This window comes from Xiphophorus maculatus, chromosome 11, assembly GCF_002775205.1.
Source record: "Xiphophorus maculatus strain JP 163 A chromosome 11, X_maculatus-5.0-male, whole genome shotgun sequence".
Classification (NCBI taxonomy): domain Eukaryota; kingdom Metazoa; phylum Chordata; class Actinopteri; order Cyprinodontiformes; family Poeciliidae; genus Xiphophorus; species Xiphophorus maculatus.
In genome coordinates this window covers 31,886,182-31,911,264 of record NC_036453.1, presented here as the reverse complement: position 1 = coordinate 31,911,264, position 25,083 = coordinate 31,886,182, and the positions used below count along the sequence as shown (strand labels likewise).

Sequence of the window (25,083 nt, the reverse complement as noted above, 5' to 3'; positions counted from 1 at the left end):
TACTTCCCAGCCTGTGAGAACCTGGCTTCTTTTTCCCAGTGTGAGAAATCCCACTGACATATACATTTATTTTAAAATAGCTTAAGTAAAGTGTTTCCATTTTTTAAAATCTCATAGCTGGGTTTGTTTGTTGTGCATGTGTTTGCATAAATATATTTGTATGTTTGTGATGTGAACTTCAAAAGTAGGTCTTGGATCAAAAAAGGTTGGGCACCCCTGCTGTTTGGCATATAACAGTTTGTAAGGGTCTGCTCATGCTCTATTGTCACAGTTCTTTCCTATATATACATATCACAATATGATGGAAGTACCCACCTTAAGTTCTGTTATTGTATTTTCTCTGGTACTGAACTCTCGCAGCATGTAATCTTTTCCATCCTGAAATTTAAACAGTAAAAATTTATTTTCACTTAATATTTCCAATATACATGTACATTCAGTATATTGACTTTACTGCAAATATGACAAAATTCCAATTACTGCTTATGGGTTGCATTAAGGTGATTCCCTTGCTATTCCACAGTTGGTTCTAATGCAATATCCTACAATGAGTTACAGTGGGCCTCCAGGGTATAGGGAGAATTCAATTAAAAAATACAGATACAGACAAAATACAATCAATTCAGAAGAAGAATGAAATGTTGCAACTCAAGATATACAAGTTTCTTCAAAGACATGTTTTAGATGGAAATAGTCCTAGAAATAAAAATAATAACTAGAACTATTTGCATTTCCTGTGAAAATGCAGTGTGAATGCTGAAAGCTGAATGATTTTGGTGAAAATTACAGAAGCATTTAGTCAACTTCAGAAGTGTTGCAGATATGCAGGAAGTAGGCAAAAGCAGCAGAATAAAGCAAAATCATGCAAATTGTCATTTGCATAAAGATAAAACTGCTGAAGAGGAGTAAAAACTTTCAATCAACGCGAGAATCCCACCCAAAGAGTATTAGAAATTAGTGCAGAACAGTGCTTACTAGCTAAACTGTAAGGGCACTGCAGTTTATGAGGTAAAATGAGCTAAAAAGGTAAAGCTAGTTGAAATACTATTGTTAGCATCTAGCCTAGCACTAGCATGTTGACCTACAGTAACATATTCCAGGCATTGTGAAAAAAAAACCAGTGCATATTGTTTAGACTGTCAACATGTCGGACAGTCTAACGCAACCTCCAACTAAGCAATCTGGCAGATGACTCATCTCTGTACCCGCCTCTGCAGAAAATTAACCAATAAACACCTGACTTCAAACCAGCCTTGTCTGACCAGCCCAAATGGAATCACAGTTCTCGGGATCCCAGGGAATGGGAGGGACCCAGGCTCAAAGTGCCAATGCAAAATTGACGGAACCCATACAGGATTCGAACCTGTTTATTCAATATTGGTAATTTGGTCGAATTTCCAGTTCGACATAATTAAAAAACTCTGAATTAAAACTTTCAGAATCTGTAAATAACTCAAAACACCTCTGAGGAGGCTTGTTTATGGCTTTGCTACGGTCAGTCACATTTTCTTCTGACCATTCTAACCAGGAACACAAAATGATCTTATTGAGAGTGCGTCGTTAATAAGGCTGATACCTGAAAATAGCTAAGGAACATAAACATATCAGGACATAATAAGCACTACACGATATTACATTCTGTCAGTAAGCACTTTATTTGGGTTGGTACATCAACTTACCTCATAATAAACACGAGTATCATTTATTCTAATCAAGACTCCGTCCACACGCAGGAAGAAACGCTGCAATAAGAAGAAACTGGATGGCATCACTCTCTGTGTATTGAAAAAAAAAGGGAGGATGTTGCACATTTATTAAACTTCAGTAAATGTCCAACTGAAGCAATATGCATTTGAAACCTACTGTAAAATTTTAGCTTTCTATCAGAACTACAATACATCAAGCCCCTTAACTTTTTTCTACATTTTGTATATTATTTTACATTTCAAGAAATTTGATTATTATGAAAAGGTTCTATGTATTTTTGTCACTGAGTGTGTGTACAGTGAAATATTTTAAGCATCTCTTGTAAATTTGTTGGTTATGGCTTATAAAAAACAAAACCTCAAACCACAAGTAGACTTTTACGTAAAGTAAAAACAGAATATTTTCAACAAAAATGTCAGGGTTCTGGTAAGCATGTTTATTTCTGCCTACTAAATCCTTTATAGGGCCTTCTTCTATGGCATGGCATTGATGCAATCTGTCTACGGCATAACTGAGGTGAAATGAACGCCCAGGCTAATGGCCTGCATTGCTGGGTCTGGTCTCGCTAATCTTCCTTTGTCAAATTCAGGACAAGCCAGTTTGCTGACAAATGAAGAACAGTGACACCAAGATAATTTAGCCAGTTTTTAGAACCCTTTGGTAAGTTCTACTGGAAACTTAAATCAGCAGAAGGAATCATAGAGCGATGTAAAATGACCTGGTAGATGGCTTCATTGATTGGGTTAGAGTAGCTCAAAAGATAAGTTCTACCCATGAATTCAGAGCTCCGAATACAAATAAATTCTCTGGGGAAAGTGGCGGTCACAAGGGCCTTTAACTTCAATGCGCCCCAATCATTTCCCCATGACAATTCTAAAATCTCTTTTATTACAGGTGCGTTTGCCCATCAGATACGGGTCCCCCTAGTAATCAATTTCAACTCCATTTATGCATAACTTTACACTATTATAGATCTGATTACCAGAAAATGCCATGAGTTGTGAGATGATCATTAGTTTTTCCTTGATAACTTACTCTAATCAAACTATGTTTTCAACTCAGCTAGCTCTTCTTCTACTTTTTATTATTTCATCCATATTTTTTTCCAGAGAAAAAGAAATTTGTATCATCAGCAAACATTATAAACTTCAAAATACTGGATACTGCAAAAATATAATTTAAATAAAGTATAAATAATTTAGGTCCTAGAACTGAGCCTTGAGGAAGACCACATTTTACAATTTCAATTTGTGACCTTGTGTTATTAATTTGTGCATATTGCAATCTATTACTCAAGTAACTCTTTAACCACTGATATGTAACCCCCTGTAGGCCATACAGTTCGTACCAGGTCAAAGGTATCAAATGCTTTGCATAGATCAATACTGTATTAAGCTTCTGGTCAATTGCTGCAGCAACATTTTCCACAAATTCCATCACAGCTAAAGTTGTGGAGCAGTTATTTCTGAAACCGTACTGGTGCTCGTTCAGTATATTATTTTTGTTAAGAAAGGAGTCCAGCTGTTTTATGAATATTTTTTCCAAAATTTTTGAAAATAATGGTAGCAATGATATCGGACTGTAATTTGTTCATATTTGCTTGTCACTACTTTTATGGACTGGAAAAACCTTTGCTATCTTCATTTTGTCAGGAAAAGTTCCTGACAAGAAGCAGATCATGTTTTTCTCTAAGTTTAATTTCCATTTCATATAGACTAGGTTCTAAGAACACCAAACCCTCTCGACTGTGCTGAAGAGACCCCGGCTTTCATTTTACCCCCCAGCTGTACAGTTGGTGCGGTCACATGGGAGATAAAGGACATTGTAAATCAAGCCTTACAGAATGAACCTGACCCAGGTAACAGTCCTTCCAATAGGACTTATGTTCCCACCTCCGCCTGTTCTCGTCTTATTCACTGGTTAAATTCCACAAAGTTTTCTGCCCACCCAGGTATTAGCAGAACCATTCCACTTATCTCTTGTCGCTTCTGGTGACTGTCCTTACATAAAGACATTAAGGAGTTTGTCTTTGCCTCTCAAGTCTGTGCTCGTAATAAACCTTCTCTTCAACCACCTGCAGATCCGCTCCACCCCAGCATCCTTGGTTCCACATCGCCATAGATTTTATTACCGGACTCCCCACATCCCAAGGTATGACCACAATTCTTTTTTTTTTAACTTTATTTTTGTTATTTTAGCAGTTTTATAGATACACATACATACATTGAACAGTTAGACCCCCCTCTAATAAAAATTACAGAGCACCTCATGTGACAGAAGAAGTTGAGTAATAATCAACAAAAATAAAAAAAATATGAAAATAGGTAATTACATTAATTATAAGGTTGGTGTCAAGCTATGATGAGTGATCCATTTCTTCCAGTATTTATTGTATTTCTAAGTGGCAAGTCTTAATGAAAAAGTCAGTCTCTCCATTACGTAGATTTCCTCAATTATGTCCTTCCAGTCCAAACATGACGGTGATTCCACATCAAGCCACCTGCGAGTTATAGCCTTCTTTGCACCTGCTAATAATATTAGTAGGAGATATCTATCAGACTTCTTCAGTTCCTGGGGTAAATTACCCAGGAAAACCACAGTAAAATCACAGCGTAAATTTAAGTCCATTTTAGTATTGATTTCTTTTATCACTTCTGACCAATAGGATGCAATCTTAATACATTCCCAGAAGACATGAAAATGTCCTGCAGACACATTTCCACAATTCCTCCAACATTTTGTCTTTTCAGTATCGTTACAATATTTACTTTTAATGTTAGATGTAACAAAAAAACGCACCATACATTTCCAGGAAAATTCCTTCCACAGGCCAGAACTTGATGTGTGAATCACAGAATTGCATATATTTAACCAAACATGGTCAGTTATTGTTATTGTGGCCTCTTTTTCCCATTTAACCTTAATATATGTTGTATTACATTTTCTCTCCGTAACAGGAGTAACAGGAGTATGGTTTGGATATTGTTTTTTTTTTGAGAGGTCTTCTGTTGCTCGAATCTAATAGGATTTTAAGTATACCTGTCTCGTCCTCCTCCAAAGATTTTATACTTTTATTGTAGTAGTGTCTTAGCTGGAGGTATCTAAAAAAAGTCACATTTTTCCATGTTATAGTTATCTTGAAGTTGTTTAAAACTTTTTAATTCACTATTCTTTGTAATCTTCCAGTAACTTGTTATACCTTTTTGTGGCCACTGTGTAAATCTCTTATCCATTCTTGCAGGGAGAAAATCTCTATCATAAGCAGGCCATCTTAGAATTCGAGCACTTCTTTCACTTTGTACTTGCTTTAATATTTTATGCCATATGTCCAATGGTACTTTTATCCATAGGGGTATTAGGTCAGAATCTATATGTTTTTTAATAAGACAATGATCTCCGAGCCAGGATTGTAGAGGTATATCTCTATAAGAAAGGTCCATCTCTTTCCATTTAGTGTCACATGTTGGGTCACACCAACCAACTAACACTCTCATCTGCGCTCCTCTGTAAAAGTCCTCTAGGTGTGGTAAAGCCCATCCACCTGTTCTGCTCTTATTCAGTATGTTGATGATCTTCTGTTATGCAGTCCAACTAAAGAGCAATGTGAAAAGGCCACAGTTGCCTTACTAAAGCATCTTCATGCTGGGGGTCACAAAGCCAGTCTTTCTAAACTTCAGTTTGTCAAAGAAGAAGTGACCTTTTTAGGTCATGTTGTTTCAAAAATGGGTCGTTCCCTTTCACCTAATTGTGTTTCTGCTGTTCAAAACATACCCAGGCCTGTCACAAAGAAACAGCTTCTGTCTTTTCTGGGTATTACATCTTACAGCAGAAACTTCATTCTGAATTACTCAATTCTGGAGAGTCCCTTGAGAGCTCTCAGTAGTGGTCTCCAGGCTTCAGACACTGTCCAATGGACTCCAGAGGCTGAAGCTGCTTTTACTCAGCTAAAGCTGGCACTACAGACTGCTCCTACACTTGGCATTCCTGATCTCAACAAACCGTTTGTTCAAACAGTGGATGAAAAAAAAGGCTGCATGACATCCGTCCTGCTGCAATCACATGGAGGAAAATTGAGACCTGTTGCATATTTTTCAGCTAAGCTAGATCCTGTTGCTGAAGGGCTAATTGGTTGTTTACGTGCAGTAGCTGCTGCAGAAAAAGCTGTTCTTGCGTCATGTGACATTGTGGGTCATACCAACCTCACCTTACTGGTTCCACACTCTGTTTCTATCATACTTTTGGAGCAGAAAACTTCTCATCTTTCTGCTAAGGTATACAACTGTTCTTCTGGATATGCCGAATGTCACTGTGAAACGTTGCACCATTCTTAATCCAGCAACTCTTTTGCTGACTCCTGATGATGGTGAACCTCATCATTGTGAGGCAGTCTTGGAACAAGTTTGCACACCCAGACCTGATTTATGTGACACACCTCTAACTAACCCTGACTTAGTGCTGTTTGTTGATGGCTCTGCATCACGTGATCCTATTACTGGTACTAACCGTGTTGACTTTGCTGTTTGCTCTTTGCATGAAACGCTAGTTTCTGGCTCCTTACCAAACACTTTTCTGCTCAGACTGCTGAGCTTGAGGCACTAACAGAGGCGTGTAAACTGGCAGCTGGTAAGTCTGCCTCAATATTTACTGATTCAAACTATGCATTTAAAATTGTGCATAGTTTTGGAGTAATTTGGAAACAGGAAATTCCTTAAAGCAGATGGTAAACCTATTCTGAACTTTTCTCAAGTTGCAGATTTGTTAGATGCTATCATGTTACCTACTCCCATCTCTGTGACTAAGTGACAGGTACACACAAACTCTGATGATACCATTGCCCGTGGCAACGCAAGAGCTGATATGGCAGCAAAACAGGCTGCACAGCGGCCTTCAATGATAAGCTGCCCCTCCTTCCACACTTCTTCACCTTCTCCCCCTCCCCTCTCTGATATTGAAGCACTACAGTCTTTTGCTTCAGGAAAAGAGAGGCGTGTTTGGAAATCCTCAGGGGCTGTTTATGAAAATGGAATATGGATGGGTCCGAATGGCAAACCATGCCTTCCAAAACATTTTTTTCCACACTTCGCAAAACTAACTCATGGTTTTGACCATGTTTCGAAGTCTGGAATGATTGCTGCACTTACAGCACACTGGTTTACAAAGGGATTCAGTTCTTTTGCACAAAGACACTGTCACGCATGTATGATTTGTGCAACACACAATACAGAGAGAGGTGCGAGCACATCTCAGGTTGCACAACCTCCGCCTGACAGACCTTTTGACTATTTGATGATGGACTTCATTGAACTATCCCCTGCTGAGGGGAAGAAATTTTTGCTTGTTATTGTTGACATGTTTAGCAAATGGGTGGAAGCTTTCCCATCGAAGCATGCAGACAGTCACACAGTATCTAAGGCTTTGCTGACTGAAATTATCCCACGTTGGGGTATTCCTGCCAGAATTAGCAGTGATAATGGCACACACTTTGTTAATCCAGCATTAACTGAAGTGGGAAAGTTTTTAGGTACAACTTTGAAAACTCTCTGTGCATATCACCCGCGAAGTTCTGGCGCTGTTGAACGCGTTAACGGCATTTTGAAGACCAAACTAGCTAAATGCTGTGAAGAAACAGGTCTGTCTTGAGTTAAGGCCCTACCGATCGTTTTGACTTACATGAGGATGCGGAGGAGAGCCAGGATTAACCTCAGTCCATTTGAGATCCTGTTTGGCCGGCCTCCTAATTTGGGTTTAGGGCCTCAGAGAAAGGTCCTTCCTTCCACTTCTATCTGTGATGATGCAATGTTGTCTTACTGTCAAAACCTGTCGAATGTGCTTTCTCAAGTTTTTCAGACGGTGAAAGACGCATTGCCGCATCCTGCCGAGACACCACTCCATGCCATCACGCCAGGTGATTGGGTTGTGGTGAAAGACTTCCGGAGGACGCGTTGGAACTCCAAACGCTGGAGGGGACACTTTCAAGTGTTGCTCGTCACGCTTACAGCTGTTAAGGTTGCAGAGCAGGCGACGTGGATTCATGCCAGCCACTGTAAACGGGTGCTGGAGCCTCAGGAGAACACTCATCCTGACGGGGAGACAGTAGTCCACCAGTCGTCGGAACGACAGACCGAGGAGGACGACGCGCAACTTTCTGAATGAGGACAAATTACTTAACTGCTGCTGGTGTTAAGTGCTAATAACCTCTGACACCGCAGACAGCCACGTTTAATTTCCTGGATCACTGAAAAAACCTTCATTACAATTGGTGTTAAGTGCTAGTAACCTCTGACACCCAAAGAGGAAAGGACACAACGAAGGAATACGGCAGAGAGGGATCATAACAACGAACATTGGTTGCTTTTGTACGTCAAAAGGCTCCCCAACTGGGCGTGCCTTGGTGGCGTAGGGGATAGCGTGACCCATATTTGGAGGCCTTGAGTCCTCGACGCGGCCGTCGCGGGTTCGACTCCCGGACCCGACGATATTTGCCGCATGTCTTCCCCCCTCTTCTTCCCCGTTTCCTGTCAGCCTACTGTCATATAAGGGACACTAGAGCCCACAAAAGACCCCCTGGAGGGGTGAAAAGAAAAAAAAAAAAAGGCTCCCCAACCGACGAACTATTGCTGGTCCACTGGTGAGTGGTCGAAGTGGGGTGTGAAGATTTAAAATAAATATTAAAAGAGTTCCTGAGTGACGCGACGAAAAGTATTTCATCATGACGTCTTCATCTTGTTCCAATTACAGACATTTGTGTTGGCTATTTTTTTGTTGTTTGTTTGTATCACTCAGGTGGTGGGTTTTATTTCCCTCTGATGAGGTGGAAAGGTCTCCTCTACGTGAACTGAGAGATGTTAAATGGCTGCATGGGAGGTTAATATGTAAAAAGTTTTTTGTAGTCTTTAAATAGTGATGATCATTTGTATTTTCAAGCTAGTATCCTAGCTTAGTTTTCCTATCCTGTTTTGCTCATTACAGAAATGTCTATGTTTCACAAAGCAAGTGCTTGTCCTTTCTACATTTTCTGCAAATGCATTTTATGTTTTGATTTTACATTTCCTTTGATCTAGCATAATGTTATTTTTCCCTTTTAAGGTTTATTTGGTGTAGAGTTTTACCTTGTTGAACATTGTTGTTGTGACATTGATTTTACATTACTCAAAGTCATATATGTGTTTCAGTATGAAATGAAGCCTAGGCGCAAATTCAAACTGGAAGACTCTTTAGCGACACCCGCATCATCCAATCAGCGCATCCCGCATATCGCCGCCGACCTATCAACGCCGGACCAAGCCACGCCTCACCTAATCACTGACCGAGACCCAGCTGATAAGGACCTCCATCCACGGCGTCTTCCGCTTTCCAGCCACGCTCAAGCTAGCGTTTCCTCCATGTCCGACTTCGAGTCAGATATTCCATCGGGTTCTCCGGTTGCTTCTCTCGGGAATCTCGGTCCCCCCACCTCCTCACCCGCTCGCCGCAGCGCTTGCCTGGCCTCGCGCTCGGATCCCTTGTCCGCCCATTTCCATCCTCAGATTTAAAGGCATCGCCCTCACCTCCGGCATTCAATCTCCCCAAGTCGCCTCGCTCGCGGCACTTCTGCCTCCCGGTGACTCTTCTCCATCTCTTCTCCAACCATCCCCCCCCCTGCCGCCTCTGGTCAGCGGGAAGAGATCCTGCAAATCCTCTGCTCCCCCCGCCAAACGACACAAAGGATGCCCTTCTTTTTCTCAGTCGTCTTCATGCTCACTCGGCCCTTCCTCCCTACTTGCTCCAAATCCCACCGCTCACGCCTCGAATCCAATCTCAGAAGCTCCCGGTCCTTCCTCAGGTCACCGCTCTCCACCCCCCCCACCCCATTTCAGCCAGTTGCACCTCTTCTCATCCACCCTCGTCTCCTCCATGGACTCTCTCCAGCGCTCCATACCTTCCCTCTCCGCTCTCCTGCACCACAAAGTTTCCAGCACCGCCAATACGTCCATAGTTCCTCTCACTTCCGTACCCTCCACCTCTCAACCCGCCTTTCAACCACCTCCTACGACGTTCACCCTCGCCAACGCCCGCCCAATGCTTCCTCTAGGTAAGTCTATCTTTTTTTTTTCTTCTCTTTTGATTTCTCTTCCCCTCATCCCATTTTCCGCATTCGTCAGCTTACCAGTTTTCCTTCCCCCACTACCAGGCTCAGCTTACACTCCCCTATACTCAAACATGTCTCCCAGACTCCGCACAAAGATACTTCAAGGGCAGTACGTTAATTTGGCTTCCATCCTCTTACCCTCCCCTGAAGTCGACCACAGCGTCGCCTCTACGGAACATTTTACAGCTATCCTTAAAACATCAGACCCCCACCTCTCGAAGGACCTGTCTATTGGTCAATTTCTAGCCGCATTCAGTATTTTTAGAGACGTATTATGCTCTATATACCCAGAACACCGAGTCAAATTAGACACCTACCTAGCCCTTATCGCCGACCTCCACTTGCAATACGATCGCTCTCTGTTCTACCAGTATCACAAAGCTTTCGCTAGCAAAGCCGCCGCAGTCCTTGCACGTTCTGGTCAGTGTCTCAACTGGGCCACCCTGGACATGGAAATCCTAGTCATGCTCACACAAGCAGCTGCTTGTCACCAGTGCGGCGCTTCTGGCCATCAAAGCGCCTTTTGCCCCTCTCTCCCTTTCAAATCTAATCCCACCGCCGCTCCTCCACAGCGCCTCATGAATCTCGGCCCCCTCGACCGCCACGGAAGGAAGGTGCAGGTATTCAATAACGTATCTATCTGCAATAACTTCAATGAATGAAAGCATCTGCACATTTCCCAACTGCGCTTTTCTCCACCTCTGTAGTCTCTGCAGAGATGCCCATCCAAAATCAGTTTGTCCCCGCTGCCCGTATCCCTGAAGCCGTCGAGGTTCCAGGAATTAGTTTCCCGCTTCCTCTCCACTCCTTACCTCCCAATTAGCCATTTTGTCTAAACGTCAGCTGTTATCCCTGCTCGGGCACCTCAACTTTGCCATGCGTATTATCCCACAAGGACGCTCCTTTATCTCTAGGCTGCTCGACCTAGCTAACTCGGTCCCTTCTCTACTCGATCAGGTCTCTCTAGACGAGGGCTGTCACTCCGATCTCTCTTTCTGGTCTAAACTGCTTAACTGCTGGGACGGCATCTCTTTTTTTCTATGATGATGTCACTCTCTCCGCCGATTCTATCCAGTTTTACACGGATGCCGCCCCATCTGCCGGTTACGGGGGGTTTTTCCAGGGCAGATGGTTCGCCAAGAAATGGTCCTTTCTGATCTCTCAAACTGAGTCTTCAGCTTTTTATGAAATTATTCCCATCGCAGTAGCTTGCCGTCTCTGGGGAAGTCTATGGGAGCGTAAGCACATCGTAGCTTTCTGCAATAATGCCGCAGTAGTGGAAGCTATCAATAAAGGTCGTTCTTCCTCCAAAACCATTATGCCCTTTCTACGACGTATCACGTGGCAATCCGTGATCAATAATTTTATCCTCTCCGCGCGCCATGTCCCAGGTCATGCTAACATAATCGCCGACGTTCTTTCTCGCTTTCAATTTCAGACTTTTCGACGCCTCTGCCCTTCGGCCAACCTTCTCTCGACTCCAGTACCTTCCTTCGAGGATCTCGCCCTGAACTAACCCTTACTCCTCTCCAATTCCTGCTCAAATCATCTAAATTCTTTATGAAAAATGGCTTAGCATCTTCCACGTTCAAATCTTACTCTGTCGCCTGGCGTAAGTTCTCCAAATTCTGCCAGTCCCACCAGATCCCTCTCGTTCCCGTCCTCGTTGACACCGTCATGGCCTTTATTACCAATAGCTTCATCTATCATCACTTTAAGATCTCTTATCTCCGCAGCCTCCTAGCCGGAATTAACTTTTTCACCCAGCTGCACCAGCCCTCCTCCTCCCCTAGTCTCTTTTCTAACCATGCAGTCAAGCTCCTACTGAAAGGCATCGCTAAGCAGCACCCCACTCCTCCCAACGACCGAAAACCAATCACTCTCCCTATTCTCAAAAACCTACTCACCACCCTCAGCCTAAGCCCATATTCTCCTTATCTCAAGTCCCTCCTTTCAAGCTCTTTCCTCCTAGCTTTTTATGGACTCCTTCGTCTGGGGGAATTCACCACCCCTAGCAACCTGATCGTCCCTTCTAGAGACCTAGCAGTTTCAGACCTCAAGTTTCATCCAGACTTTTTCAGCCTATCATTAAAGCATTCTAAATCCAAAGGTGCCTGTTCTATCGTCGTGGCACGTAACAACGGCCCTTTCTGTCCCTTCCTAGCCATGTTCCACTTCGCCCTCCTAAGACGTAAGATCAGTTTCCCATCCGAGTCCCTGTTCCTAACCCCCGAAGGCTCTCCCATGACCACTACATGGTTCCTTAAACACCTGAGACAACTCCTAGCCACATGCAACCTCCCTCCCAGCCACTTCTCAGGTCACTCCTTCAGAATAGGTGCCGCCACATCCGCAGCAGTCCAGGGCATCCCCTCTACATCCCTCCAGCTGCTTGGTCAATGGTCATCTTCAGTATTCTCCTCTTACATACGCCCGGACCTCTCATCCGTTCTTGCAGCCCAACGCTCTCTCAGTGCCTAGGTAAGCACTGCGCAATTGACTGGTGGTGGTTGGTCTACCCCATGCTAGCGTATGTCCTTTTTAAGTTAATCCCCCTTTCTGTCCTCACATCCTCATTTCAGGTTTCATTCCAGTATAATCTCATCTCCCGCCTGCATCCTTACCCGTCACCCCGTGAGTTTACTCTTACATCTAGTACTTCATCTCCTCGGCAGGCAGTTTCCTTCTAACTCTTGTCTAGTCCCTTTCTACTTCTATTATTCTTACTCTTATTATCAATAAAAAAAAATATTACTATTATTATTATTATCATTACCGTTATTCTCCCTCTATCCCAGCTACGCGCAACCAGCCCCCCCTCTCGCCAACGCTATCCCATATTAACGCCCCAGCTGGTCTTACCTTCCAGCATCCCATTATCCAATGCTTAGCGGCACCCCCGACAGCCCCATTTACCAGCTCACGTCATCCTTCCCTATCACAGTAACGCCAGACTCCGTAAAGCCCCAGCCAGTAAGCCCCAAGGAAGTATATCTTCTCCCGTCTTCTCTACCTCTCCAAGTCCCTGATTCCCAGCTTCAGCTCCCAGCCCCAGCCCTCACTTTTGGGGGATCATATTCCTATCAGCAATCTTATCCATAGCTTCTCCTTATCACCCCAGCGCGTTCAATCCACCAGCACCTGCCATTTCACGTATAGTGGCGTCCCAGCCGGTTTCCCTTCCACCTGCATCCCCGGCTAGCCTCCATCTACATGCACCCCATTATTCATGCATAGCGGCTCCCTGGCTGGCCTCATCTTCCAGCTTTCAGCTATTGAATGCATAGCAGCATCCCCAGCTGGCCTTCATCTACCAGCATCCCGCCTAGCATGCACAGCGGCGGCCCCAGCTGGCCTCCATCTACCAGCAGACAATCATTTCATGCGAGCCGCACCCCAGCTGGCTTTCATCTACCAGCATCCCGCCTAGCACGCACAGCGGCGTCCCCAGCTGGCCTTCATCTACCAGTATACAGTCATTTCACGTGAGCGGTGCCCCAGCTGGCCTTCATCTACCAGCTCCCTGCCGTTTGCATTGCACCGTTTCCCGCTGGCCTTCACCCACCAGCGCCCTGCGGTCTAACGCTACACCGCTCCCCAGCTGGCCTTCATCAACCAGCACCCTACCACTCATGTTATGCCGCATCCCCCGTTGACCTCCATCTACCAACATCCCGTCATTTCAAGCCCGGCAACATCCCAGCGTCCTCCACCTACCAGCATCTCGCTAATACATGCCTAGCGGCAGCCCTAGTTGACTTCAATCATCAGCTTCATAATATACCCCCTTATAGTAACATCACCCACTATAATCTTATTAATTCAGCCTGTAAGCCCTGAGCTAGCATAACTCCTCCTCATTTCTAACCGTTCCCGATTCTAATTCCCCGGCCCCGGCCTCAGCCTCCTTTTTGGGGGATGACATTCCTAATCTACATCGGGAATGCTCATCCGAGCCTACCGCAATACACAGCTCGATGTCCACAGCCAGGGCCCGAGCGCCAAAGAACTATTAAATCTGTGTGTGTCAATAAACCTCTTAATAGCTGTTTTTCTCAGTCTGAGTCTCTCCAGATTGAAATGAAGCCTAGGCGCAAATTCAAACTGGAAGACTCTTTAGCCACACCCGCATCATCCAATCGGCGCGTCCCGCATATCGCCGCCGACCTATCAACGCTGGACCAAGCCACGCCTCGCCTAATCACCGACCGAGACCCAGCTGATAAGGACCTCCATCCACGGCGTCTTCCGCTTTCCAGCCGCGCTCAACCCTCCTCCACCCCTTCTCCACCTCGGTTCTCCTGACTCTCCAGGCACTCATCATCCACTGACCTCCACCACCAGTGTCGGGCCCGGGGGGAATGACATTCCTAATCTACATCAGGAATGCTCATCCGAGCCTACCGCAATACACAGCTCGATGTCCACAGCCGGGGCCCAAGCGCCAAAGAACTTTTAAATCTGTGTGTATCAATAAACCTCTTAATCGCTGTTTTTCTCCGTCTGAGTCTCTCCAGATTGAATTGTTTTTCTAGCTACTTATAGGGGTGTTTTCTACTGAGCTTAAATTTTTTGTTCGACATTGATTTTTGGTTTTTTTACCTTACCCTAACCCTATTTGATGTTATTTCTTTTGTTTGTTTTTATGTTACCTTTTTTTATTACAATAGTTGTTCTTGATTTTTATCATGTCTTCAATCGTTGGTGTGATGTCTCCGTGATTATCCTGGTTAGCACATATACAGAACCGTCTCCCTGGCAAGGAGGGGTTGCAAGATAAGTTTTCCTACCTAACACAGTGATATTGTTACAGGGTTGAATAAGTGAATGCCGGTAGGTTTTCGTATCTTGTGTATATGTGTTTGTTTGTTTTTTTGTCTATGATTTTAACTAAAATCTTGTTTTTGTTTTTGCTGTTCCTCATTGTCAAACTCACAGCTGAAGGGTTTCTGTATCTTATGTTTTCTCCTACATATAATGTTGTTTTTAAGTTATTTAAGTGCCCAAAGGTCTGTATTATTATTATTATTATTATTATTATTATTATTGTTGGGCCACTGTGCAGCCTTGTTGGGCTGCACAGTGGCGCAGTTGGTAGCACTGTTGCCTTGCAGCAAGAAGGTCCTGGGTTCGATTCCCGGCCAGGGTCTTTCTGCATGGAGTTTGCATGTTCTCCCTGTGCATGCGTGGGTTCTCTCCGGGTACTCCGGCTTCCTCCCACAGTCCAAAAACATGACTGTTAGGTTAATTGGTCTATCTAAATTCTCCCTAGGGGTGTGTGTGTGTGTGAATGGTTGTTTGTCCTGTATGTCTTTGTGTTGCCCTGCGACAGACTGGCGACCTGTCCAGGGTGTACCCCGCCTCCCGCCTGGAACGTAGCTGGAGATAGGCACCAGCAACCCTCCCGACCCCATTAGGGACAAAGGGTGAACAGAAAATGAATGGATGGATGGATTATTATTGTTGTTTTCATTCTTTGCGTTTTTGTTTTTTTGGGCGTTTTTTATTTTCATTTTTTCTCCTTTTCTTACATCTTCCAGGATAGTGTTATGTTGTATCTTTTAACCTCAGAGGGAAATGATGATTAATATTAAATATTACATATTTACTTATAATCAAAAGGGGGGAAATGATGTGGAAAAATTACAATTAGGTCACACCTGCTAGTTGTATTGCTATATGTTTATTCTAAGTTCTGTATATTCCCACCAAGTTAAAGCTGTTTGGGTTACATGCACAAGGTTGGACGTTGTTTTTCCCCAGCTGCATGGGAACCAGTCTGATTCCCAGGCTTTGGATGCCTTATCCCTTTGTACAAAACTCATGTGTTGTCTTCGTCTGACAGAGCTTTCCGTTTCAGACTTGCTTCATTATTGACTGTCCTGTGAGCTCTCTGAGTTGTGCACAATATATGAATAAACCAGATTGAGTGATTTCACCTGAACAGTGCTTGGAAATAGTTTTTTTTTCCACGACAAAAAAAACTATTTGATGTTATTTGTTTTGTTTGTTTTTATGTTACCTTTTTTATTACAATAGTTGTTCTTGATTTTTATCATGTCTTCTAGCTTTGGTCTTCATATAAGCAGTTTAGAGCTTGTTTTGTTTCTCTTATTTGTAGTAGGGTGTGGTCATTGTTATTTTCCATATGCTGTATTTCTAGAGATTTTAATTTTATAGTAAGATCTTTTAACCGTTTCTCTTTTTCTTTTTTTCTTATAGGAGGACCAAATAATTAACTTCCCTCTCAGAACAGTCTTTGCTGCATCCCATAAAATACAGGGAGAGATGTCCTCTGTGTCGTTGTGGTCTATATAGTCTTTGAATTCTTTTTCTACGAAGCTGTCAAATTTAGTATCATTTAGTAAACTATTATTAAGCCTCCACAGGGTTTCTTTGCAAGTTCCTCCATACATCCACCAACCCTAATTCTTTAAACATTCTTTTAATGTATATTACTCCTGTCTGAGCCTTTGTAATTTTACTGGTTGAGTCCAGAAAAGGATTGAAGTGAACATTCCATTCTCCCCCGCATATCAATATCCCAGATACTTCTGTTGCAATTATGTCCAAAATTTTCCTAATAAGCTGTTTATTATTTCCAGGTGGTCTATGCACATTCAGTAAGGTGACTTCTTTATGATCTATGTATCCTTTGACCAGTATATACTGTCCTTCTTTGTCTTTAATTTGTGAGGAGAACTAAAAATTCAGCCTATTAGACAATAAAATCGCTACTCCTCTAGAGCTGCTTTTTGTATATGAAGTACACATTTTTAAACCCCATTTTGCACAATTTTTCATGTTCAGCAGTTGAAAGATGTTTCTTGCCAAAAAATTATATCTTGCTTTTCTTGTTTCATCTTTGCAAGAGCTTTGCCTCTCTTAATGGGATTATGTAAGTCGTTAACATTAAGAGTAATTACCTTATATTGTTGTTTCACTTCTGTCATTAGTATACAAACAAGGAATACCTATTATTTTCCAAATGCTCTGGTGAACAAGGGGGGGTCTGCAAAAACAAAACACATAACATACGTGACTTCAAAGAGTGAAGTACCAGTCCACCTTCAGAGTAGTGAGGAAAGTCCCTAGAATCCCAGGGGGCTCCTTGCGGTGCTGCCCCTCGTCTCTCGTCCATCAAGGCAGCACCCTTGGAGAAAGAATGCCTGTTCCCAGATCTGCGGTTGTAATACTCATACTTTACAGAGGAATTCACAAGAAAGTTACAGGGTGTTGTCGTTGCTCCTAAAGGCCCTAAGTTTTTCCTGAATATGTTTCACTCGCATTTCCCAGGTCCACCGCTGGGTTCCGCTCGCTCCTTCCCGGGAGAAGGCTCTCGGTTTGGGCTGGGAGGCGTCCTCCGTTGGTTTGTCCGCCGCTTCAAACATGTTCCTCTTCCTCACGTCGTCAGACGCATCCTGTGCACTGTTGTAAACCCTGTGGCCGTTCTGGTAAAACACACGAAGTCTGGATGGGTACATGGTCTGGAAGCGAAGTCCCTTCTCTTTTAAAAGCTTCCTGATGGGATTGTATGTTTACGTTTAGCGAGGTTATCACTGGGGAAATCTTGATCGAAGAACACGCGCTTTCCTTTCAGCTGTATCACTTTCTTACCCCATGTAGAACGAAGAACTAGTTCCTTCGTGGTATACTCCAGAAAATGTATCACGATGGATCTGGGGTTGGAGCCGGACGGCAGTTTAGGCCCGAGTGACCGGTGGCAGCGCTATATGCCCAGCGTGATGTCCATGACGGAGAGTTCAGTTTTAATAAAATTCTCTATAAATCTTTGCAAGTTGTCGCCTTCTTCTCCCTCTGTGACCCCATGAATACGAATATTATTCCTGCGTGAACGGGCTTCCAGGTCTGTTAGACGCGTTTGTAGGTCTTCTTGTAGCTGGAGCGTGTGGCTCAGCATGTCTTTGACGTCCATGTTGAATTCCTCTACCTCGGTTATTTGCTGCTCAGCCTCCTCAACTCTGTTCATTACATCTTTCAGGTCTGCAACAATGTCGTCAAGCCGCTTCCCCATCTCTTTTCTAAACTCAGACATTTCCTTTTTTATAAGTCCTGACTGGTCAGTGATTTGCTTTTTAAGGTTCGTCTGGACTTCTTTCAGCTCTGTAAGAATGTTAGCTTCCATAGCTTTGTCCGCTGCTAGCTTGCTATCTTCAGAGATCTCCTTCGATAAAACAACAGTTTCTTTTGTGTTTTCTTGCTGAATTCCTCTCGTCTTCCTTTTGTTACTCCCCGACATGACATGTAAATACTAAAAACGATGTTTTATAAGTTATTTGTCAGGGGGTAACTCGACCATCTGGGAGCTAGAAATATGACCACAATTCTAACCATAATCGACTGTTTCTCAAAGGCATGTCACCTCTTCTCCCTCAGGGAACTCCCTTGAGCTTCCCAAAGCGCTCAGCTCCTCTGCAAACATGTTTTCCGGCTGCACAGCATCCCCGTGGAAATCCTGTCAGACCACAATTCATCTCCCAAGTATGGAAACAATTTTGTCTTGCCCTAACTGCTAAGGTCTCTCTTATCTGGTTATCACCCCCAGTCCAATGGTCAGACAGAAAGTATGAACCAGGAGTTCGAATCTACCCTCCACTGTCTTTCATAATCCTATCCCTCAGACTAGAGTAAATTTCTTCCCTGAATAGAATATGCTCACAATTCTCACATCTCCACAGCCACAGGCCACTCCCCTTTTGAGATCTCCTGAGGTTGCCTGCCTCCCCTCTTCCTTGAAGACGAGAAGGACATTTCCGTTACCTCAGTCAGCCACCATATTCGACATTATAGACCCGTCTGGTCCAACACCCTTTCAGCCCGTCAGCGCACTGCAATCCGGAACCATCGCTTCACCAATTGCAGACTCATACCAGCACCCAAATATGCACCAGGACAGAAAGTATGGTTCTCTTCTAGAGATATTCCATTAAGATCCATCTCGAAGAAGCTTGCTCCATGCTTTATTCATCCGTATGTCATCAAGTCAATCATCAGCCCCACAGTGCTGTCTCTGGCGTCGTCCAAATCTCCGTGTCCACCCTATGTTCTATGTCTCCCAAATCAAACCCATGGTTACCAGTACTATCTACTCCCCACAAATATAGAAAAGACATTGATATCTACTTCTTTGAGGTATATTGAAGTATATTTAGAGTCAAAGAGTTCAAAGAGCAAAATAATTCAAACCATGTGAACAGATTTCAGGGTTTGTGAACCTAGTCAGTTAGAGCTTATCATTATGATTCCTGATTTAAAATTGTATAATTCCAGTATAAAAATGTATAACTTAATAGTTAATAATAAGAGACACACTTACAATTTTGACACTAATCATTGAGACACCATGGTCATGAAGCTCATCTTCAAACAGCAAAACCTCTTCAAAGAACATGATGTGCTCTCGAGCTTTCAGCTTCTCTATGTCAATGCGTTCCTCTGTATTAGTCACCTTTATAAAGCCAGAGAGAATTTACACAAAATAAGTTACACATACTCTGTACTAAAGAAAAATCTACAGAGAAACCTTACCTGTACAAATAGATAAGGTCAATGAGAGAGAAAAGATGAAAGAAAGAAAGAACCAAATGAAACCAGCCTTTATCTGGAGTTCTTCTCCTAGAAGCGTTCCTCTGTAATCTGTGGTGAACGTCCAGTCAAAAGGCCTCAGTACTTCTTGGGCATGTTCAGACTCAGCTCTGAAATGACATCATGTTGAGAAGGTTACATACGATGTGTATCTATGATATATGGTGGCCAGCAGATGCAAACACGCAACAAATGGTGAAACAAGCTGCAAAGTGGTGTATGACGTAAATACCAAAACACACAAAAACAAATGCTAACACAAAATGCTGCAAACACAAACAAAATGCTGCAATCACAAATAAAATGCTGCAATCACAAAAAACGTTGCAATCACAAACAAAATGCTGCTACCACATGAATAACAAGCAGCGGGGGGTAAATGCTGCAAATAGTAAAAACATGGTTAAATAGTTTTCTGCATGCTTATACATGACAGAATGGATTATAACCGGTAGGCTAACGCTAATCATATTACAGAAAAACCGACAGTAAAAAATAATAATAAAAAAACACAGTGTTTGAATGACTGCCTGCGACAGACTGGTGACCTGTCCAGGGTGTACCCCGCCTCTCGCCCGAAACGTAGATAGGCACCAGCAACCCTCCTGACCCCATTAGGGACAAAGGGTGAACAGAAAATGGATGGATGGATGGATGGATGGATGGATGGATGGATGGATGGATGGATGGATGGATGGATGGATGGATGGTGGATGGATGGATGGATGGATGGATGGATGGATGGATGGATGGATGGATGGATGGATGGATGGATGGATGGATGGATGGGTGAATGACTGCCAGAATATTTAAGCCACAGTTAGAACATGTACAATTGTAATTGTTGAGATAGAGCAGACACTCAAGAATGTGAAAAATTGGGTGGACTAGCCCTACACCGAATTGGAAGTTACAATCAGAAACTTTTGTATACAAAACAAAGTCAAAGTATAGGGCTTTCAGTGTGAAGGTATCATGATCAAATTAGTAGTGCGGCATTTTGGACAAGTGTACACAAACGGGTCTCTACACAGTGTGAGAACTTCCGGGTCAGGCCACTTGTATCAAAAAAATCAAACCAAATGAAAATAGAGTGCTTGTTATCCGTTTCTTTCCATTTTAGTTTTGTGCACAAAATTGGAAATTGTATTTTGGGTTTTTGTTTAATAAATGACATTACTTGTTTTTTCATGTGGTTGCAGATATTTGTTTAAGGTTGGAGCACTTTTTTGTTTGTATTTGTCAGTTGGTTGAAGATGCTGCAAAATATTGCATTTTTGTTTTTTTTTATATGCATTTGCAGCTCATGTTGTCATTTGCTGTGCGTTTACAGCTATTTGTTGTGCGTTTCACCGTTTGCTGTGCAATTCTCAGCCACTGTAGTGATACCAATAGCAACCGACTGTTGGCACTGGGCAGTTCTCTGTTAATCACCAAAAAGTCCACAATGGTCAGTGAACTAACTTGAAATGGACAAATGTAAAACTAAACAAAAATTCTATGAAAATTGTATGACCCACTTCCCATAATTTAACTTATGTAGTAACATTTGTTTGCTTTCCAAATAAATGTATAAAAGAGGATATAGTCAAAATTCTAAAGCAGTTGTGTTTATTGGCTCTTGTTAGCTAATGTAAAACTAAGTAAATATTTTATAAAATTAACCAATGAATGTATGATTGTAGCTCACATAGATTGAGCTTAAGGTTGCTACAGTGTTAACCCTAACACAGCTTTAGCATTGGACTTAGCAGGGCTTTGTTATTAATTCAAGTTTAAGTTAAAGGTTTTATTCTCATGTGCATAGTAAAAACACGTTTCCTGGTACAATAAAAAAGTTTGAATGCTAGCCAAAAAAGTTAAAAGGTAGGTCAGATTAGTTTGTTGATCCTGAAACACCATAAAATAAGATTTTAGAAGGGAGTATTTCACTTGGTACTTAAGAAGCTGGTTATGCCGTATAAGATGTTGCTTTTACCATAAATCAATGACATGATTATGTTCAGTGTATGTTGGCATTTTTGCTTGTGTGCCTTACCTGCTCTCCTGCCATTCTTGAGCACAGGCTACCTTCACAGTGTCTTCCATATTGTTGACTTTCTTGAGAGCATCAATAGCATTAAATTCAATGCCGTAGTGGTCTGTGTGTTGGATCCGCAGAACATTATCCCCATACAACATCTCTGGGAGTGAAGGCATGTTCAGTTCATCTGCTAATCTGGCCAGGCAAAGAATAAAAAGTAACATTTCTCGCTCCTAATAAATTTTGATGTAGCTTTTCATGGGCACACAGCAATAAGCAGGTGAAGGAAATAAATATTCATTAGAAAATAAGGGAATGAGTGTGTCTTTTGTGTATAAATGGTTATGTTAATTATCTAGGATCTGTCTTGTACAGCACTTTTATTTGGAAGATGTTACACAATGGACCTTACCAAGCTCCGCCCACAACCGACCCACGAGACCGCAAGTCTCACAAACAAAACCTCGCTGCGCGTTGTTTCTATGTAAACATGACTCGATTAGTGCATCATTTCTACCGGATTTTCACAACATATCAGCTACTACAATGGACAGAGGAACTAACAAGTTCATGTCATCATCTGGGAGGAGGTTACTGGTTTCTCAGTCACAAGCTGGTTGCAAACCTGAGGCCAGCAGGTGTCAGTCAGTTATGGATCTGAACTTTGGTTTGATGACCTCAATATGAGAAGCTACAGACTGACAGGAGGAACCAAAGAGCTCTGTAAAGGTAAAGGCAAATCTTCTGAAGTTGGGATATAATTAATTTAATTTCACATAATTACCACGGTAGAAGCCATTTGTTTGTTAAAATTTTATGAAATATATTTGTTCTATTTGATGTTTGTTGTGAATGATGTATACTCACAAACAAACGAGGAAATTAGTCCAACGTTTAGTAACTACAGCGGCTGTAATGAGCCACAGCAAAGGGAAACAAAGGTAAAATAACCCGAACAGGTGATCGACTCAAAACCACTCATACCACGCGGCCTCTCTGGTAAGGTCCATGAACCTTACCACACGGGCCGCTTTTCATTGGCTGATGCCCATTCTACATGGTCACGTGTGCGGCCGTCTCACAAACACACGCTTCTCGTTAGCCAAGTACAGCATAATGGCAGAACTGATACAACTTGTACACCTTGAAGCCTGTCTGCTACACAGTCTTATGTTAGTTAAACAGATCAATATGCAATGTGTCTGTATCTGACATACACTAAAGATTTTATTTTAGCAGAAAAGGCTTTGGACTAAACTGTTACTCGTGTTAGCCACTCTAGCACCAAGTACAGCTAGTCAATCAACCATGGCTGTGTTCAGGGAAGCACTGATTAATAATCAAGAAATAAATATCAAGCCTGGAAACTTGATATCGTAACGGATTGAATGTTATGTTTTTAACACAATCTTTGCTCGTCTTGTGGGGCGCAAGCGGTTACCAAGGTAACAGGTGTGCTTAAACTACAAAGAGAGAGAGTAAAAAGGTAGGAGTGGTTTTGAGTTGATCACCTGCTCGGGTTATTTTACCTTTGTTTCCCTTTGCTGTGGCGCGTTACAGCCGCTGTAGTTTCTAAACGTTCTGTCATGCTGAGATTAATTTGTCGAACCCACATGCGCAGAACACACTCTGGAGACGGGTAAAGGTTATGGTGATTTATTAAATACAGTGCTAACAGGTATGTACAAGGTGGTCCGGAACTGGTGCTCGTCTGCCTGGTTCTGGATCTCTGGGTGGAGATAAGACAGGTAAGAGGGGTTCAGAGATCGTGGGAATTGCAGTCCAGCCAGAGACCTACTTGCCGGTGAGCCCATCTGAGCACGGAGAGGTGAACCGCTAGGATCCGGAGCTGCAGGCTGGAACGAGGGCGTGAGTTTCTCTAGAGGGCGGACAGGTGAGTGGAGGGAGATCTCAGACAGGTGCCAGAAAGGATCCACTTGACCAGGGATCTGCCGCCGACGGAACTGAGGGCTGGTCTCAGGGACATGGCCACCAACGGGTAGACTCCGCAGGGTCTCGAGGATCTTAGGTAATCTGACCAGGTTCGTAGAAGTTTGAAGAAACTCAGGGCTTCACGGAACGACAACCGAGGAAAGGCAGCACAAAAGGAGGTTACTCGGAGAACAGGTGGTTGGAGGTGAGCTACAATGATATTACCATCACAGGCTAACACTCTGGCACTGGAGTGTCAGCGGCTCCATCCTGATAAACCCCTCCAAACAATGGTAAGTGGCAGCAGGTGTGCAGCTCCAGGTTCACGCCCTCCAGAAGGTCCCAGGATGCCCCCTGGTGGAGAAACTAGAGACCCCCCAACCAGCCTTCCCCAGATCCTAACACGTTGGACTAATTTCCTCATTCGTTTGTGAGTATACATCATTCACAACAAACATCAAATAGAACAAATATATTTCATAAAATTTTAACAAACAAATGGCTTCTACCGTGGTAATTATGTGAAATTAAATTAATTATATCCCAACTTCAGAAGATTTGCCTTTACCTTGACAGAGCTCTTTGGTTCCTCCTGTCAGTCTGTAGCTTCTCATATTGAGGTCATCAAACCAAAGTTCAGATCCATAACTGACTGACACCTGCTGGCCTCAGGTTTGCAACCAGCTTGTGACTAAGAAACCAGTAACCTCCTCCCAGATGATGACATGAACTTGTTAGTTCCTCTGTCCATTGTAGTAGCTGATATGTTGTGAAAATCCGGTAGAAATGATGCACTAATCGAGTCATGTTTACATAGAAACAACGCGCCGCGAGGTTTTGTTTGTAAGACTTGCGGTCTCGTGGGTCGGTTGTGAGCGGAGCTTGGTAAGGTCCATAGAAGCTACAACCTTCTTTGATCTTAAACTGGTAGAACATGTAGGAAATGGTGAAAACATAGATGCTGGTGTCCATGTAGGATTACAGCAAGTCAGCAGGTCAAATGCATGCATTCAGTTTTCCAAACAAACGTATAAAAGAGGACAATGGTCAAAATTCTAAAGCAGTTGTGATTATTAGTTCTTGTTAGCTAATGTGATAAACTAACACTCATATCGTCATTGCTTCTTATCAAATCAGTAAAAGCAGGTAATATTAGTAAAGAAAACATCAATGTCTTTCTCAATAAATATAATTCTAGTATCCTATTGACATGAAATTCACATCAGATGTGATGTAGTAAGACGAGTAATCCATACGTACAGCAAAAATAAAAAATGTTACTCCATAAGTTAAGCTATGTGAAATTAAGTGTAATGGTACAAGAAAAAAAAGGCATTCAACACAAAAAGAATAACCTACAAAACTAGGTTATGTAAGAAAGATCTCACAAGATTAAAATATTATGTTTCTAGTTGAGCTATCTCACAAGCACCAGTCACTAGCAGTCATGAAGCCTGATGTAGTTGTTATACCCCAGCTACTTTTAATAATTTTTGGCAGCATTTTGGGCTTCCATTAGAAACAAGAAAGAGGAAACCTTCCGAACCATGTCAGCACTGTGCTTAAATTACCCACTCCTGGCAAAACATGGTTTCCCACAGTGTATTAGTGGTCAAATGGCCCTCCCCACCATTGGTCTCATGAGATATTGTGGCACCTGCTTGTTCACCTCTGAATTTGGTAGGCT

At 42.8% G+C, this 25,083-nt stretch overlaps 2 protein-coding genes and 1 long non-coding RNA gene across 15 annotated transcripts in view; 1 reads left to right on the top strand and 2 right to left on the bottom strand.

Annotated features, from left to right (window-relative positions):
- Nucleotides 1–14,883, top strand: part of LOC111610154 — a 66,728-nt gene extending 51,845 nt beyond the window's left edge. For all 4 annotated transcript variants that reach the window (XM_023342942.1, XM_023342943.1, XM_023342945.1 and 1 more), the window contains 2 exons: nucleotides 3,788–3,858; nucleotides 7,547–14,883. In XM_023342942.1, the coding sequence (XP_023198710.1) occupies nucleotides 11,396–12,316 (921 nt within the window). In that variant the 5' untranslated portion in view covers nucleotides 3,788–3,858; nucleotides 7,547–11,395 and the 3' untranslated portion in view covers nucleotides 12,317–14,883. The remainder of the gene's footprint in view (nucleotides 1–3,787; nucleotides 3,859–7,546) is intronic.
- tiprl (TOR signaling pathway regulator) overlaps nucleotides 1–25,083 on the bottom strand; it is a 48,072-nt gene that overhangs the window by 17,556 nt on the left and 5,433 nt on the right. For 8 of the 10 annotated variants that reach the window (XR_002753528.1, XM_023342932.1, XM_023342938.1 and 5 more), the window contains exons 3-7: nucleotides 21,480–21,659; nucleotides 19,452–19,551; nucleotides 19,173–19,304; nucleotides 1,680–1,775; nucleotides 316–378 (exon numbers count right to left, since the gene is read on the bottom strand). Coding sequence is in view for 9 of the 10 variants with exons in the window: in XM_023342932.1 (XP_023198700.1) it covers nucleotides 316–378; nucleotides 1,680–1,775; nucleotides 19,173–19,304; nucleotides 19,452–19,551; nucleotides 21,480–21,659 (571 nt within the window). In the remaining variant the exon portion in view is untranslated. The remainder of the gene's footprint in view (nucleotides 1–315; nucleotides 379–1,679; nucleotides 1,776–19,172; nucleotides 19,305–19,451; nucleotides 19,552–21,479; nucleotides 21,660–25,083) is intronic. The other 2 variants (XM_023342936.1, XM_023342939.1) reach the window with 2 other exon arrangements.
- LOC111610156 lies at nucleotides 22,982–23,904 on the bottom strand. The gene is made up of 3 exons (XR_002753529.1): nucleotides 23,622–23,904; nucleotides 23,263–23,534; nucleotides 22,982–23,193 (listed from the first exon to the last, which is right to left on the bottom strand). It is a non-coding gene; the product is annotated as an uncharacterized LOC111610156 (long non-coding RNA).